General features: G+C 40.9%; 1 protein-coding gene across 2 annotated transcripts in view; it reads right to left on the bottom strand.

The window, feature by feature from the left end:
* Positions 1-15,490, bottom strand: part of NOSTRIN (nitric oxide synthase trafficking) — a 66,873-nt gene that overhangs the window by 31,434 nt on the left and 19,949 nt on the right. For both annotated transcript variants that reach the window (XM_040229277.1, XM_040229276.1), the window contains exons 3-6: positions 7,303-7,386; positions 3,825-3,887; positions 3,541-3,622; positions 1,093-1,155 (exon numbers count right to left, since the gene is read on the bottom strand). In XM_040229277.1, coding sequence (XP_040085211.1) covers positions 1,093-1,155; positions 3,541-3,622; positions 3,825-3,887; positions 7,303-7,386 — 292 coding nt within the window. The remainder of the gene's footprint in view (positions 1-1,092; positions 1,156-3,540; positions 3,623-3,824; positions 3,888-7,302; positions 7,387-15,490) is intronic.

Here is a 15,490-nt window from a genome sequence, read left to right as displayed (position 1 = left end):
CTGCTTACGACCATATAATGATGCCCTAAATTCTCACATCAGATCATAACTTCTCTCCTTAGAAGTCATTCACTATTTCCTGCACACATGTTATTAATATCTAGCCAGTATACTTTAAATTACATGAAACAAGAACCATGTCTTAGTGCAGTGTGCTGCACAAGAAGTGGGTCGTACATATTCATGGAACCAGTACAGGCATTCCCCTTTACACATCTTTACCCATCCCTCAACCATGCTCCTCTCACTGCAGAAACAGAGGTCACGAATGGCCTTCTATAAAAGACAAGACCAAAACTCAGTATTCATATCATGCCCTAAGTTACAAATTCTACAGAGAGGCAGTCAGTGTAGGTAATGGTTAAGGTCAGTAACCTGGAGCTCAGGTTACTTGGTTCAACTATTAACCAGTTTTGTAACCTTAGAAGATTATTAACCTCTGTGTCTACACTTCCCCACCCATCTATAAAATGGGACAACACATAGTCATATACCACATTGGTTGGTTTTTGTGATGATTCAATACATAAATATATATAGCACTTGACATACAATAAAAGCTACTTATTAGCTATAAATGAAAGCCATATTTGGAGTTTTGCTCCTCTATAGATTTAGTTGAAAGATTTGTTGTTGTTTAGTCATTAAGTTGTGTTAGTCTCTTGCGACCCCATAGACTGTACCCCTCCAGGCTCCTCATTCCATGGGATTTCCATAGACATATCTATATAATAACTCAGATGAGGAAACATTCTTCTCTTCAGTCAGCACTTACAAATACTGACACTAAAGTACATGGGGCTTCCCTTCTGGCTCAGATGGTAAAGAGTCTTCCTGCAATGCTGGAGACCCAGGTTCGATATCTGGGATGGGAAGATCCCCTGGAGAAGGGAATGGCAATCCACTCCAGTAGCCTTGCTTAGAGAATTCCATGGATAGAGGAGCCTGGCAGGCTACAGCCCATGGGGTTGTAAAGAGTCTGAACAATTGAACACTTTCACTTCAGAAAAAAAAAATATCCCATTTGTGCAAATGCCAAAAGCTTCAATCCTGAATATTGAGTTTATACAAATGACATTTGTGTATACTTGCCTTAATTTGTTGATTCCAGTTGCTAATGACAAGATTTGCTGTCCTCTCAACTTCGTTATCAAGCTATCAAGGGGGAAAAAGGGAAAAAAAATTTTTTTCTGTCTTTTTGTTGAGTCATGGTGCTGGCTTATTAATTACAGTACAATTAGTGTCATAAGCAATAGAAATTTTAAAACCTCACAGTGGACATATTTCCTGAGAAAGTAGCCAACTCTCTTTTCCTCAGGTCAAGAATCCTATCACAGGATTTAGTAGGAATGCATTTGGTTGGTAAGATCATCATGTCTAATATAGGGTTATATTAAAGAAACATAAATGGGTACAGTCTGTGTGGAGTGGAGGAGGAACTTGTGTAACTCGATATCCCGTCTCATCCTCACTTCCTTTTCTGCTTCATCCTGTGCAGCCCACACTTTAACACCCTGAGAAATGGTAAAAGTCCTTCAGTGCTAACTTAGCTAAGTGTCTTATAATTTCTGAAGTGAATACTGCTTTAATTTTAAAGAGATTGAATCCTTCATCATAATTAACTTCTTCTCCTACTTTACAGTAGCCAGTGGAACAGTAATAAAGCTGATGAAAATGGACCTAGGCAACCTCATAAGGAGACCAGATTTAAGTGAGGGCAAAACCTTTTACCCAAACTATAGACCTTTCCTCTAAACCCTTAGACCAGCCATCATTCAACCACCTTGAGATCTTGCAACACTGTACTTTTATTTTTTCTTATCAGTTCATTAAACTTGGATTATATGTTTTATTGTAACAAATATGATTAAAATAATTTTATGCATTGTGCCACTTTTGACTTTCTGTGGCCGAAATGCGGATCAAGTTCACTTTAAAAATTCAAATCTTTTGTGAGAAAATGTGATAGGGTGATAGGGGTGCAATGTTATTTAGTCACTCAGTCATGTCCAACTCTTTGTGACCCCATGAACTGTAGCCCACCAGGCTCCTCTAGAGGTCCATGGGATTTCCCAGGCAACAGTACTGCAGTAGGGTGCCATTTCCTTCTCCAGGGGATCTTCTAAACCCAGGGACTGAACCTATGCCTCTTGAACTGGCAGGCAAATTCTTTACCGCTAAGCTCCCAGGGAAGCCCAGGGGTGCAATAGGGATGGGCAAATATGAAACAATTATGAACTGAACCAGCAGTGTGGGGACCATGATATTAATTATCTAAAGCAATGGGATAAGAATCATAGCACTGTGTTTGATTTAGTAAGTACTAAGGAAATGCTGGTGATTATCATTATGTGGTATGAAAATATTTTGTAATTAATGAAATATAGACTAGTGTTTGATTTCTATTATGATGATTTGCAAAGGCAGAAGATTATATTACTTTCTGATAACTACTGTAAACTTCCCCATCATCCTAGCCCTAAGGAAGGCATCCATTCTAGTAAAAATACATGGATGTTCACCCAACATTGATTCCATTTCCTGACTTAGTTTCATAAGTTCAAATAAGATTTTTCAGTATCATTTCTCTTCCATCAGGGCTTTCATAAATCCCCTCATCCTTACCACCTTTAAGACTGGCTTTCTCTGGCTGTGGTCACTTAAAACTCCACTTAGCTATGGCCCCTACCCTTTGCAAAGACCTACTGTTACTGCTCTGAACTTCTCACCTTACCAGACAGTGACACCATCTCTATTAGAGCTAAGTAGTGTTTATTAAATACCCCTTTATGTTGCCTGGAAATATATTTTGAAGTACTTACTGACTATATGATGCACAAATCAAAGGAAAAGGAGCGCAAATGAAACTGTTCTGGAAGGAAAAGTACATAGGCCATACAGATGACCAGGTGCCCTGCAAGTATTATTCAGTTTTCTTTAATTTTAAGGCTATTTGATACCTATAGCAATACCTGTTATTGTGTTAACCTAATCTCAAACTGAAAAGTATAAAAAAGCATTTCCTCTTAAAATTGTGTTTATAATTCTATTTACTAAAGGAATACTTATTTATTGAAAAGCAATATAAATACCAAAAAATACAAAAAAATTAAATAAAAATAGCCTCTAATTCCACTGTCTAGAGATAATCATTCTGGGAAGGTGCATCTAGGTTTTTTTTCTATGCATATATACACACATTTATTTTACAAAATTGAAATTACATTGTTAGATTTGCTCATTTTGTTTTTTAATTTAGCACTACATCCCCATACCATTAAATTATTCTATAAGATTTTTAATGGTTACATTCCATTGCTTGAATTTATCCTAATTTATTTTTGGAAGATGAAAATGTCTCCATTTTTTCACAACTATAAACAAGGCTTTAACAAACATCCTCATACATAAATCTTTGGATTTGTGTTTATTTTTATGATAAAATTCCTAAAACTTAGTATCACTTTTCGATTACCTAGCTCTTGAGCCAAAGACAGAAATCTTGCTTTAACAGGGAAGAAAAGAAATATTATGACTCACTGATTTTCTCTTTTTTTCATGTGCACTCAGGACTTGATGAGCTGGTTTTATTGCTTCCAACTCAATTGCTTTGCCAAGTTTTCTGGAAATAGAACATAAAAGACACACAAGCCTACTATTAGGATTTATATCTACCTTCCAAATTATTTTCTGAGGAAATAAAATAGTGTGTTACAGCATATCTACTCAGTGCAAGTTTGCACGGGAGTATTTGTAGTATACCCACTTTAAATATTTATGACTCCCTTTGGGGTTGGAGCAAGGCTGGGCTGTTGAGTACTCACTGATGCAGGTCCCCTGCAGACTTCATGCCCTCCGAGACCCAGGCCCAGGCACTGACAAGACAGCTGGAGAGAAAAACAAGGGAGGACAAGTATGGGTGTCATTTTCCCAGGAGTCCCAGAATAAAGCATCCCATCTGATTCCTGCATTTGGCAATTGTACTCATATCCCCAGTCCTGTTTCAATTTCTCCATGGAATTAAAGCCAACATATTTATTTGCACTGTAATCATTACATGAGCTGCTTTCTTTTCCCCAGTCACTTTCATTCCAATTTCCATTTCATGTCTCTAAAGTATCAGGGAAATAAAGTAAGCAAGGATGAGAAGGCATTTAGAACAGGTGGGAAAGAGCATGCCAGAGGTAGAAGACCCTTAAAGACAATCTTTTCAGGCTCTTCATTTTACAGATGAACCAACAGAGGCTCAGAGTTGAGTGATGGATGACTTCAGAGCCCTGCTCATTCCCTGTGTGCTCCTCTTGCAGTTGGGGTATTAGCTCAGATTCCCTGCTGGCCTTTAGGAACACAGCTCAGATACTCCACAGTATTGTGAACAGTATCTCAATTTAACAAAAGGGTTGCTCTGCCCTGACCCAAGTAGCACAAAGAGAGAATCAAGAAATATGATGCTATTTTTCTCCTACATATAGTTGGCCGTCAAATAGCAAGCCCATTGTATCAATAAACCGAAGGGATAGAGCCAGTGTAGACTTTGATGGAAAGGAGAGGACAGATCGGTGCCCTTACTGAGAGCAAGATGACACAGAGATTTTGCCTCCAAATGACTTGGGTTTGACACGCCGTGAGGGTTTGTCAGGCTGCACCTGGCAGCCGCAGAATGGGAGAACTAGATCAAAGGATGTCAGATTTTCTATGCATCCAAAACCAGGCACAAAACCAGGCATAAGAAAGGACCTACTGTATGCTCCCAATTATAGGAAAGTCCAGAAAAAACAAAATAATCTAGATTGAAAAAAAGCAGATCAATGTTACCTTGGGACTGTATTGGGGAAAGGACTATAAACAGGTACAAGGCATCTTTTGGTGTGATGAAAATAGGTATATTTTGATTTTGGTGGCGGCTGCATGGTGTATACTTCTAACAAAATCGATCAAAATATATACTTAAAATGTGTGCTTATTATTGCATGTAAATTAAATCTCAGTAGAATTTTTTTTGTGTCTGTTTGTTTTGCAAGAAATCCAAGTACACTTTCAGGAAGAGAATCTGACTTTTGCCCCTAGGAGGCACAAGGCAGCAGAGCAGGAACATGAAGGCATTGACCTCAGAGGGTCTGTGTCTGAATCTACAAGCTCCCCTTTGTGTCCTGCTTGACCTTGGAAGAATCACTCAGTTTCTCTGACCCTCACTTAATTGGTCTTTGAGAATAGAAATAATTTGGGTTATTATACAAGTACCTCACAGAAATTATATGAGGTAGGTTTTATTTCCATCTTAAATGCGCTATACATTGAGAGGGAAGGTAGGGACTTTTCAGGTGGCACAGTGGTAAAGAATCCACCTGCCAATGCAAGAGACTCAGGTTCAATCTCTGGGTGGGGAAGATCCCCTGGAGGAGAAAATGGCAACCCACTCTAGTATTCTTGCCTGGGAAATCCCATGGACAGAGGAGCTTGGCAGGCTACAGTCCATAGGGTCGTAAAGAGTCAGACACAATTTAGGGACTAAGCATGAGATTCCTAATCCATCCAGTTGGTAAGTAATAGAGCCAGAATTAAAACCTGGGCAATCTGAAAAGGTCTATTTATATTCAACCAGGGTGCTCTACTAGTTTCTTTGTAGGCTGAAACTGTTAGTCACTCAGTCATGTCCAACTCTTTGCGACTCCATGGACTGCAACCCACCAGGCTCCTCTGTCCATGGACTTCTCCAGGCAAGAATACTAGAGTGGGTTGGCATTCCCAACTCCAGGGGATCTTTCTGACCTCGGGAGTGAACCCAGGTCTCCTGCATTACAGGAAGATTCTTTACCATCTGAGCCACCAGGAAAGCCCCAGGCTATTAAAATACTGTCCTAAAAATCAAGCTCAAAGTCAGAGCGATTTCAGAGCCACCATTTGCTGTTATAGGATGATGCCTAAGGAGGAGTAAGAATGCTCCACAAGGCTTCTATTTTCTCTTTCCCTCTTTCTTTTACCATCAGAAGGGGTCTTTGTAATGACACTGCCGTTGGGTGACATCTGCAAACAATAGTCAAATCTTTGTAACAAATTATCAACTAATGGACTGTTTTATAAGAATACCAATATCTTTCCTCTCTTTCCCAAGAGAAGTAATTGACTTCATTTTCAACTGAATTGCAAAAAACTTGCGAACCAACATTTTTTTCAGCACCTGATCTGTTAATGTCTTTACATATGTTATCTCATTTAATATGCATCCCAGTACCCACCCTCCCCACAAAGGAGCATACCTTGTTACTCCATATAACAGAAGAAGAAATCAAGGGAGGCCAGGTTATTTGTTGAAAGTCATAAAATTGAGATAAAGCGGGATACACACTTCAGGACTTCAAGACCTTCTGACTTAACAAATCTGCTTCCCAAGTTATCATCACCAAGGCCTTTTCTGAATATGATCTTAGGCCTCACAATGACACAGGATGAATTCAGTTCTGAAATGCATTATCTGTGTCACAAGTTTCTTAAACTCTCCAAGCTTTAAGTCCTTGTGTGTAAATAGGGATCATAAAGACTTCTCAGAGATTGTTGTGAGGATTAAATGTAGCAAATCTAGAAAAGCATTTAAAGCAGTGTCTGGCACACAGTAAGTGTCCAAGAACTGGAAACCAGGCTTGATGCTCTGGACCTGCCACCTTTATAAAAGGAAGCTGGAACTGAATGTATATTGAAGGAGGAAACAAACAGAACAGGCTCCACCTTGAAAGCAGGACTCCATCTTGGGCTGGACCCTGGACTTTGAGCAGATCAGTATCTACGGAAAGGACAAACCGACTGGAAAACCAGACCCTCCCGATGGAAGAGCCCCAGGGTTCGTAGGTAGACTCTCCATCACCTAAAAGAATACCCTAATTATCTGTGTAACCGAATAGAATCAGAAATTCAATTATGCTTATTGGGGTATGACCTCAGGCCTATTGATAATTGTCCATGGTTAGCTACCTAGGCTTGAGGCATATCATGGGTTTAAGGCATACAAATCACGGGTTAACTTTGATTGTATTCTTCTTGTCCTTTGTTCAGACTAGTTTCAGAGAATTTGGGGAGGTGGATTTGAGCACGTACACTTAGGGTATACAAGGTTTTCACAAAAACTGGCTGGGGTTCTTGGCTAAGAGAAGACTCTGCCTTGGGCCCGCCAGTGTAATAAACTGCACTCCACTATCTGCACTGTCCTTCTGAGTGAGTTTGTTTCCTGGAACACGTGGCTACAACAATGTCACTTTTTAAACATTATTTTTAAGAGTGATTTTTGCCTTACCTCTTCCATGTACTTACTTTTTCTTTGTGCTCTGTAATGTTTTGCTTAGCTTGGTTGCCAGTTTCTGAAGTCCTTTGGCATAATTAATCTCCAGATTTGCCCTGTTAGCAAAGGGAGAGTTGTTGGATAGGATACAATGACTGGAAATCAAGAAAAACACACATACATACACAAAGATTTGAAGGAGGACTCAGGCTGATAATGTAACGCGTAAAGAGATGATTTGTCTACTACAAGGATTCTCCTGTCCTAGGCATAATCCTTAAGGATATCCAGGAGAGTCCTAAAAAGGAAGAGAAGTTTTAATTTAACCTTCTTCTACAGTAGTGTTATGGGTTGGACTGTATTCCTGAAAGGTTGTTGATAAGCCATGAAAGACGCTGGGATTCTTGGCCTCCGGAGGAGAAGAATTCAATCCGGGGCCAGAGACAAGGCTTGATTGCTCAGAGCTTTTGTGTAATAAAGTTTTATTAAAGTATAAAAGAGATAGAGAAAGCTTCTGACAAGGACATCAGAAGGGAGCAGAAAGAGTGCCTCCCTGCTAGTCTTTAGCTGGATGTTATATAGTCGTGTCCAACCCTGTGCGACCCCATAGACGGCAGCCCACCAGGCTCCCCCATCCCTGGGATTCTCAAGGCAAGAAACTGGGGTGGGTTGCCATTTCCCTCTCCAATGTGTCAAAGTGGAAAGTGAAAATTGAAAGTGAAGTCGCTCAGTCGTGTCTGACTCTTTGCGACCCCATGGACTGCAGTCTACCAGGCTCCTCTGTCCATGGGATTTTCCAGGCAAGAGTACTGGAGTGGGTTGCCACTGCCTACTAGCAGTCTGCTAATTAAAGAAAGGAAATGTCTCAAAACTCAGGGAATGGTATCAGGCCCCCTCACCCGCAAGATGCGTTTTGAGATGACCTTGGCACCAGGTGAGTCATCCCGGGCCATAAAACGATTGACATGAATCTTGAAGAAGGGCAGATTTCCATACAACTATACAGTTTCATTAACCCAGATTAGGAGAGCAGTGTATGAGTATAACATACTGGTTTGTCTGAGCCTTTAGGCAGAACTGACTTGAAGACTGAGTCTGGGGTAAATACATAGCACATTAACAAAGCTTAAGACAAACATTTCCATAAGAAAAATGCATTGGTTAGCTCAAGGTTTGAGAAAAGTTAAGCTCAGGTGGAACCAGATGTCATAATGGCAACACAGAATTTTAAGAGAAACCTCTTTTTAAATTTGTATAGAGAAGGGGGGAAAAATGCAACACTAGTTTGTTTCCTCCTGCCATTAAGAGAGAGAAAAAAAATGTCTGACACTTGCAGCCTATCTCCTCCGTTTGGAGACCCCTGGCCTTCCTGCTTGTTACCCTCTCATGCTTAAGTCCTAACCCTTTTGTCTGTGAATGTGACCTTATTTCAAAATTGAGTCTTTGCAAATGATCAAGTTCAGATGTAGTCACTGGATGAGCTAGAACTCAATATGGATATGTCCTAATGAAAGGAAGAAATTTGAGCATAGACACACACAGACACACACACGGAGAATACTGTGTAAAGATGAAGAGGCAGAGATCGGGATGATGAATTGCAAGCTAAGGATCCTGAAGGTTAAACGCCAGTAGCTAGGGGAGAGGCATGGAACAGATCCTCCCTCACAGTCTCTGGAAGGAACCAACCTGGCTGCCGCATTGATCTCAGACTTCCAGCCTCCAGGACTGTGACACAATAATGTTTCTGTAGTTTAAGCTACAATAAGTGACAGTAAGACTGGAAGTTTAGTTACCCAGTCTGTGGTGCCTTGCTATGGCAGTCCTTGCAAACTATTCCAACTCCTTTCCTACTTATCCTGAGACATCAGCACCATCAGACTAGCTCTAGACTATAATAGCTGGTAATAAGATAATAATGGAATTAACCAAAGAGTAACTTTCTAATTGGGGCTTCCCTGGTGGCTCAGTAATAAAGCATCCACCTGCCGATGGAGGAGACTCGGGTTCGATCCCTGGGTGGGGAAGATCCCTGGAAGAGGAAATGGCAATCCACTCCAGTATTCTTGCCTGGAAAACTCCATGGACATAGGAGCCTGGCAGGCTAGAGTCCATGGTGTTTCAAAAGAGCTGGACATGACTTAGCCACTAAACAACAGCATGCTTCCTAATGGGCCAACACGGGATTTAGAAGATGAATTCCCATGAGTGTGTATGCAAGACAAGACCCGTTAGGGAATCTGGGCATGCCCCTCAAAAGAAATCTCAGTTCTTTGGGATAGATTGAATCACTCTTATCTTAAACTGATTTTTCCATGTCCCATTCTAGGTCCATCTATAACTAAAATGAAGACACATTTTTATTCATCTCCTCACTTTTCAATGAAAATAATAAAAATGTAAGAAATTAAGTTGAATTTATACTATGTTTTTCATCTTACTATAGACCAGAGAGTCTTTATTACATATTTTTCAGTCTTTCAATTCTATTTTTATTATAAAACATCTTTAAAAATTATTTGACTCCATTTCATTTGGGGAACAATCTCAGGACTCTCCAGTAATTAACTTAATACTTGGATGTTCTCACACAAATTAGACTCAGTGTTATGGACCAAAGAAGGAAAGACAGTTCTCTTTTGTAAGAGAAATTCAGACATCATGGGCTATGAACCTGTTGCTAAATTTCTATTCATTTTTCTTCATTAGTAGAGCTGTGCACCAAGTTATTTTTACCACTTTTTAAAAGAAAGAAGACTGTTGCAGGATGTATGTTAAGGCCTAGGTGCAGAAAATACCATTTGGTAGCAGGCCTTGTTCAAGAATAAGAAAAAATTAAGGCAAATATTTTTAAATAATGAAGATGATAAAGAAATAACTCATAGTGTTATAAAAAGATTTCTCTGCTCTTGGAATAAGTTCTGACTGATGGAGAGAGAGAGTCCTGGTTGGCAGCAAGCTCAAAGAGACCACCTCCCTCAATGAACTTGAATGTTCTAGAATCCCAGGAGAGGCTAACACTCAGTAAAGTGGCTTTAGGAAACTTTAAAAGGAAGTAATCGGACTTACCCTAAGGGGTTTTATGATAATTAAGATGTGGCAATCACCCAAATAGAGGCTCAAAGATGAGAGTGATGTCTATTGACCTGCACCATCTGACCCCTGGTCCTCTTTCTGATTTCTTCTCCTGTCATCCCCTTGTTCACCATACCCTTGTTCAGTAGCCATTTGTCATCCTGCCTCAGGGTCTTTGCACATGCTGTGGCCTCTGCCAGGTAGTTTGTCTGCTACATAACCCCATGGCATTCTCCTTCATGTCAATTTCAACCAGTCTTGTGCAAACATCACTGCCTCAGAGGCCTATTGAAAAGAGCATTCTTGTCACTATCCCCTACAGCTTTATTTATGCCTTAGCATTTATCACTATCTTACATCACGTAATTTTTTAGTGTGCTTCTTTGAACATCTCTAGTGTGTAAGCTCCATCAGGGTCAGGATTTTGTATTACTCATTGCTATATCTCTAGGCTTAGAACAGTGCTTGGCATGTTATTGGTACTCAGCATGTATTTCTTGAATGAATGAATGGACTTCCTATGAGGTCTTGGTTAGGATTTGTAACCAGTCTCCACTACAAGTCTGTTCTCATTTCACTACTTTTGAAAACTTTAAACTGCTGAATTATTTAAATTCAGTCCCACAAGTTTGAACTGTGCTCAGCTCTGACGTCAGTGTACATGACTCTCTAGCACTTGCAACAGCTAGACACATAAACCCTCTCCTAACCCATCCTAACCAGAGGGATCTTCAGGAGTTTCATTTCTAGCATTCCATTCTTGCTTGGAAGCCACACATAGAACATTAAATGTGATGATGCATTTGTTGTGCTCACATAGTGATAGGCATCAAATGAGTTCTTAATAAATATTAATTTTTCTAATATTGTTAGGGAAGCACCCTGATTGAAACCGCCCACCCTGGCCAGGCACCATAGTAACATTTGCATGAGTTGTTTTATGACAGGAGGTTCTGGTAAGGAACATGGAACTAATAAACCTCCGCCAACTGGAAGAGTTCGGGAAAGGTCAAAAGGAGACACCACATGTCTGACCACCTCCCAGAATCCTCCTTTCTGGCAACCATCTTGGCTGAACAAGGCATGCACCACCAGGAAGATCTCTGAGTCAAAATGATTGGCTAAAGAAAACACAGAAACTAATCCCATCACCATAAAACCTGAGACTGCAAGCCATGTGACAGAGAAGTTCTCCTGGGTTCCCTTACCCTTCTGCTCTCCGGCCAGGCGCCCTTTCCCAGTAAAATCTCTTGCTTTGTCAGCACATGTGTCTCCTCGGACAATTCATTTCTGAGTGTTAGACAAGAGCCCAGTTTCGGGCCCTGGAATGGGTCCCCCTCCCTGCAACAATATGATTATGAGTATGTATCCAAAAGAATTTCTAAACATTCAGAACAGCCCAAATAAACAGAGACAGAGAGGTGTGGGGGAAAGAAGGCACAATTTTCTCCTCCACGGCTGCAGAACCATTCTGAATGGCTCCCACAGGAAAGGGAATGCTGTCAGGCACAGGCTCTTCCTCAGAATTCAGTTTCACTTTTACACAGTTCTTGTAGGTCGTAAAAGATAGCTCAGAGGCTAAGCAGAAATAAAAAAGACAATGTCGAGAGTGTGAAGCATGGTGTTCCTTTACATCCTTAACCCTTTCCGATTCACCTGCAGGGTCGGGGGGAGAGGAGGCAGAATGGGCTTTGGTGGCAAGAAAGGAGAGGGTCCTGCTCACTTTGAACTGATGGGCTCTTCTGTTTTGAGCCCCGTGTCTCTGCTGGCTTTCTCTCATGAACGGTAGGAAACCAGCCTAGAGACCCAATTACCACACAGCATCTCTTGCTTTGGAAGGCTTCTCTACATACAATTATCTTAGAAATCTACAGGAAGTGGATTTGTAGTTTTATAGGTTGGTATACAGCTTAAAAATTCTTGTAATCCTGCCCATGAAGTTTGTGTCCAAACAGTGCAGTCTCTCCTAACAAATTTGTGACATGTTGATGAGGCTTTACCTGTGTTTGGTCTACACAGAAACTAGTGACTCCAGCATTTATTATACCACATGACAGGCAACACTCTAAGTGCTTCAGGTATGTTTCCTCATAACCTGCAATCACTCCCATCAGGAAGGCATGCTGACTCTACCCATTTCATGGAGGAGAACACTGAGGCACAGAGAGTTTAGTAGGTAACTTGCCCTGCTGGAGGTCACTCATGAAGTGACAGCTGGGTAACAGGTAGTCTGGCTCAAGAACCTGCCTGCCCAGCATTCCACTCTCCCACCTCTGAAACTGGAGAATTACAGGGGAGTCAGAGGCAAATGGTTTTTAAAATTGACACTGCCTCTCCCTCTGCCTTTAACTGCGGTGTTCTGATTCACCACAACTCGTGAGGCTTAGCAGCTAGAAATGGGATCACAGCAGCCTAGGAGAAGACAGAATGAGCTTCCTGGGGCTTCTTCCAAAAGCATCTGTGCAGTTCGTTGTAAGACGCTTTCCTGGATGAGGAGGGGGAGGTCTTGAAGGTCTAGAAAAGTGGGGAAGGAGGGGTTCTGATATCACATGTCACCAAGGTAGCCCTCTGAGGCCAGACTGAGCTGGACACAGCCTCTCTGAGCAGGACAATTGTACCCTTCATCTCTCTGCCTTCAATACTCTATTGGTAGCCCTACTACATAAATGTATTAGTTTCCCGGATGGCTCAGATGGTAAGGAATCTGCCTGCAATGCAGGAGACCCAGGTTCGATCCCTGGGTTGGGGAGATCTCCTGGGGAAGGAAATGTCAACCTATTTCATTATTCTTGCCTGGAGCATTTCATGGACAGAAGAGCCTGGCGGGCTACAGTCCATGGGGTCCAAAGAATTGAACGTGACTTAGCAACTTAAACCACCACAATACATAAATATTACGTATATTTCATATTTAATACCAACATTCAGGACGTCCCTGGTGGCTCAGATGGTAAAGTGTCTGTCTACAATGCAGGAGACCTGGGTTTGATCCCTGGGTCGGGAAGATCCCCTGGAGAAGGAAATGGCAGTCCACTCCAGTACTATTTCCTGGAAAATCCATGGACAGAGGAGCCTGGTAGGCTACAGTTCATGGGGTCACAAAGAGTTGTCAACCAAATGAAACAGGCTGCAGTCATTTCCTCTTGCATTTTAACACTAATGACCATTTCAGAATCCTCAGCAGATCACCCTACATGTCAGAAGGTAAGGAAATGAGAAAGTGGGGAGGATGAACTTGTGTACAAGAGAGGAACATGTTGCTAGGCTCCTTTTCTGGTGAGTTTGCCTACAACTGAAAAACTCTCTGGCCTCTGACCCTAAATGGCTTTATCTTAGCAGAGGTTAATGGGTAAATTCCTCCCCAGAGAAAAATCACTCTAAAAAGCCACATTCCAACTGGCAAGTGTGGAGAGAGCTGTCTTTTTTATAGGTTAGAATGCTTGCAAGTTGGAATAAACACTGCCATGTGGCTCATCTGTTCTTAGGGTCCCATGAAGCAGAATATATATCCTTTCTGGATTTCTGCTAAACAGAAATAAATGGACAGAGTCAGAAAGGGACACATTTTCCCAAGGCAGACACAGCAGTGCGCACCCGCAGCCACACTGGTTTCTTCTAAGGCATCTGCTTTAATATGGCTTCTAGCCTAGAAAACACCACATGAGAAGAAAGTCAACAGAGGCAGAGTTAACCTCACATTGAGACATGGACTTTCCCCCCCTCATTAAAATAATTGGAAACTAGTTTATAAGAACATTGAGCTAATATTCTAGCCCTACAGCTACTGTATCTAATAGAAGTTGAGATTCTCTCTACAAGCAATTGTCTTGGCACATGTGAAATTGATGATGTATCTTTTTGGATGGGTAACTCAATCTTAGAATATTCCAGTGAGTCTTAATAATCCCTGACCAGGGAAATGGCATGCACTGACTTTTAATCCAGTTATATTCTAATTTCCTCTCAGCATGTGGAGGCAGGTCAACACATTTTCATTAGTAATAATGAAGATCAACCAATAAGTCAAAGACTAACATTTGTCTTAGGTTTGAAAATAAATCATATTTAAAAAAACATGAGACAGAAAATATGTGGTATCAGATTCAATATTTTAGACAGGGCACAAATTAAACCGTAAGACTATAAGTGACCAGGTAATCAAATTTCAAGTACTCTAAGAAAATTAAGATGATAAAAAGAGATTAAAAATGAAAACTGTAGCTGCTTCCGTGTCTAAGGAATTGGTTAAAATTGAATGAAGGCTCTCTCAAGACTGAAAACAGCAGGTGACAAAACCCCCCCTTTATTATGAATTAAGAAGAAATTTTAGTCCTCTGAAACTCTTTGCAATATCACAGCCCCATTCCTGGCCTCCTGCTTTCTATCAGCAACAGCTTCTTCGTGAAGAAGGCCTGGGGTGCTGATATTTTCCACACAAGCTTTATCAGTTTGCATTTGAAAGCTCACACAGATAGGCTGTATTTAAAAATTAATAACAATTTGAAAATTGAAAGACATTTTTACACAGGTGCTGCTCTTTGAGCAGTGGGATTCTCTGGCTAGCCCACAATACCCACTTCATCATTACTCATTGCCTTTGTTCTGGTTCCTGAGAGCTGACTGTGGCTCAGATCATGAGCTCCTTATTGCCAAATTCAGACTTAAATTGAAGAAATTAGGGAAAACCACTAGACCATTCGGGTATGACCTAAATCAAATCCCTTATGATTATACAGTGGAAGTGAGAAATAGATTTAAGGGACTAGACCTGATAGATAGAGTGCCTGATGAACTATGGACGGAGGTTCGTGACATTGTACAGGAGACAGGGATCAAGACCATCCCCCCAAAAAAGAAATGCAAGAAAGCAAAATGGCTGTCTGAGGAGGCCTTACAAATAACTGTGAAAAGAAGAAAAGTGGAAAGCAAAGGAGAAAAGGAAAGATATAAGCATCTGAATGCAGAGTTCCAAAGAATAGCACGAAGATATAAGAAAGCCTTCCTCGGCGATCAATGCAAAGAAATAGAGGAAAACAACAGAATGGGAAGGACTAGAGATCTCTTCAAGAAAATTAGAGATACCAAGGGAACATTTCATATAAAAATGGGCTCAATAAAGGACAGAAATGGTATGGACCTAACAGA

Source organism: Oryx dammah, unplaced genomic scaffold, assembly GCF_014754425.2.
Source record: "Oryx dammah isolate SB20612 unplaced genomic scaffold, SCBI_Odam_1.1 HiC_scaffold_27, whole genome shotgun sequence".
NCBI classification, from domain to species: domain Eukaryota; kingdom Metazoa; phylum Chordata; class Mammalia; order Artiodactyla; family Bovidae; genus Oryx; species Oryx dammah.
The sequence above is the reverse complement of the archived record's forward strand: the minus strand, read 5'-3'. Positions and strand labels throughout refer to the sequence as shown.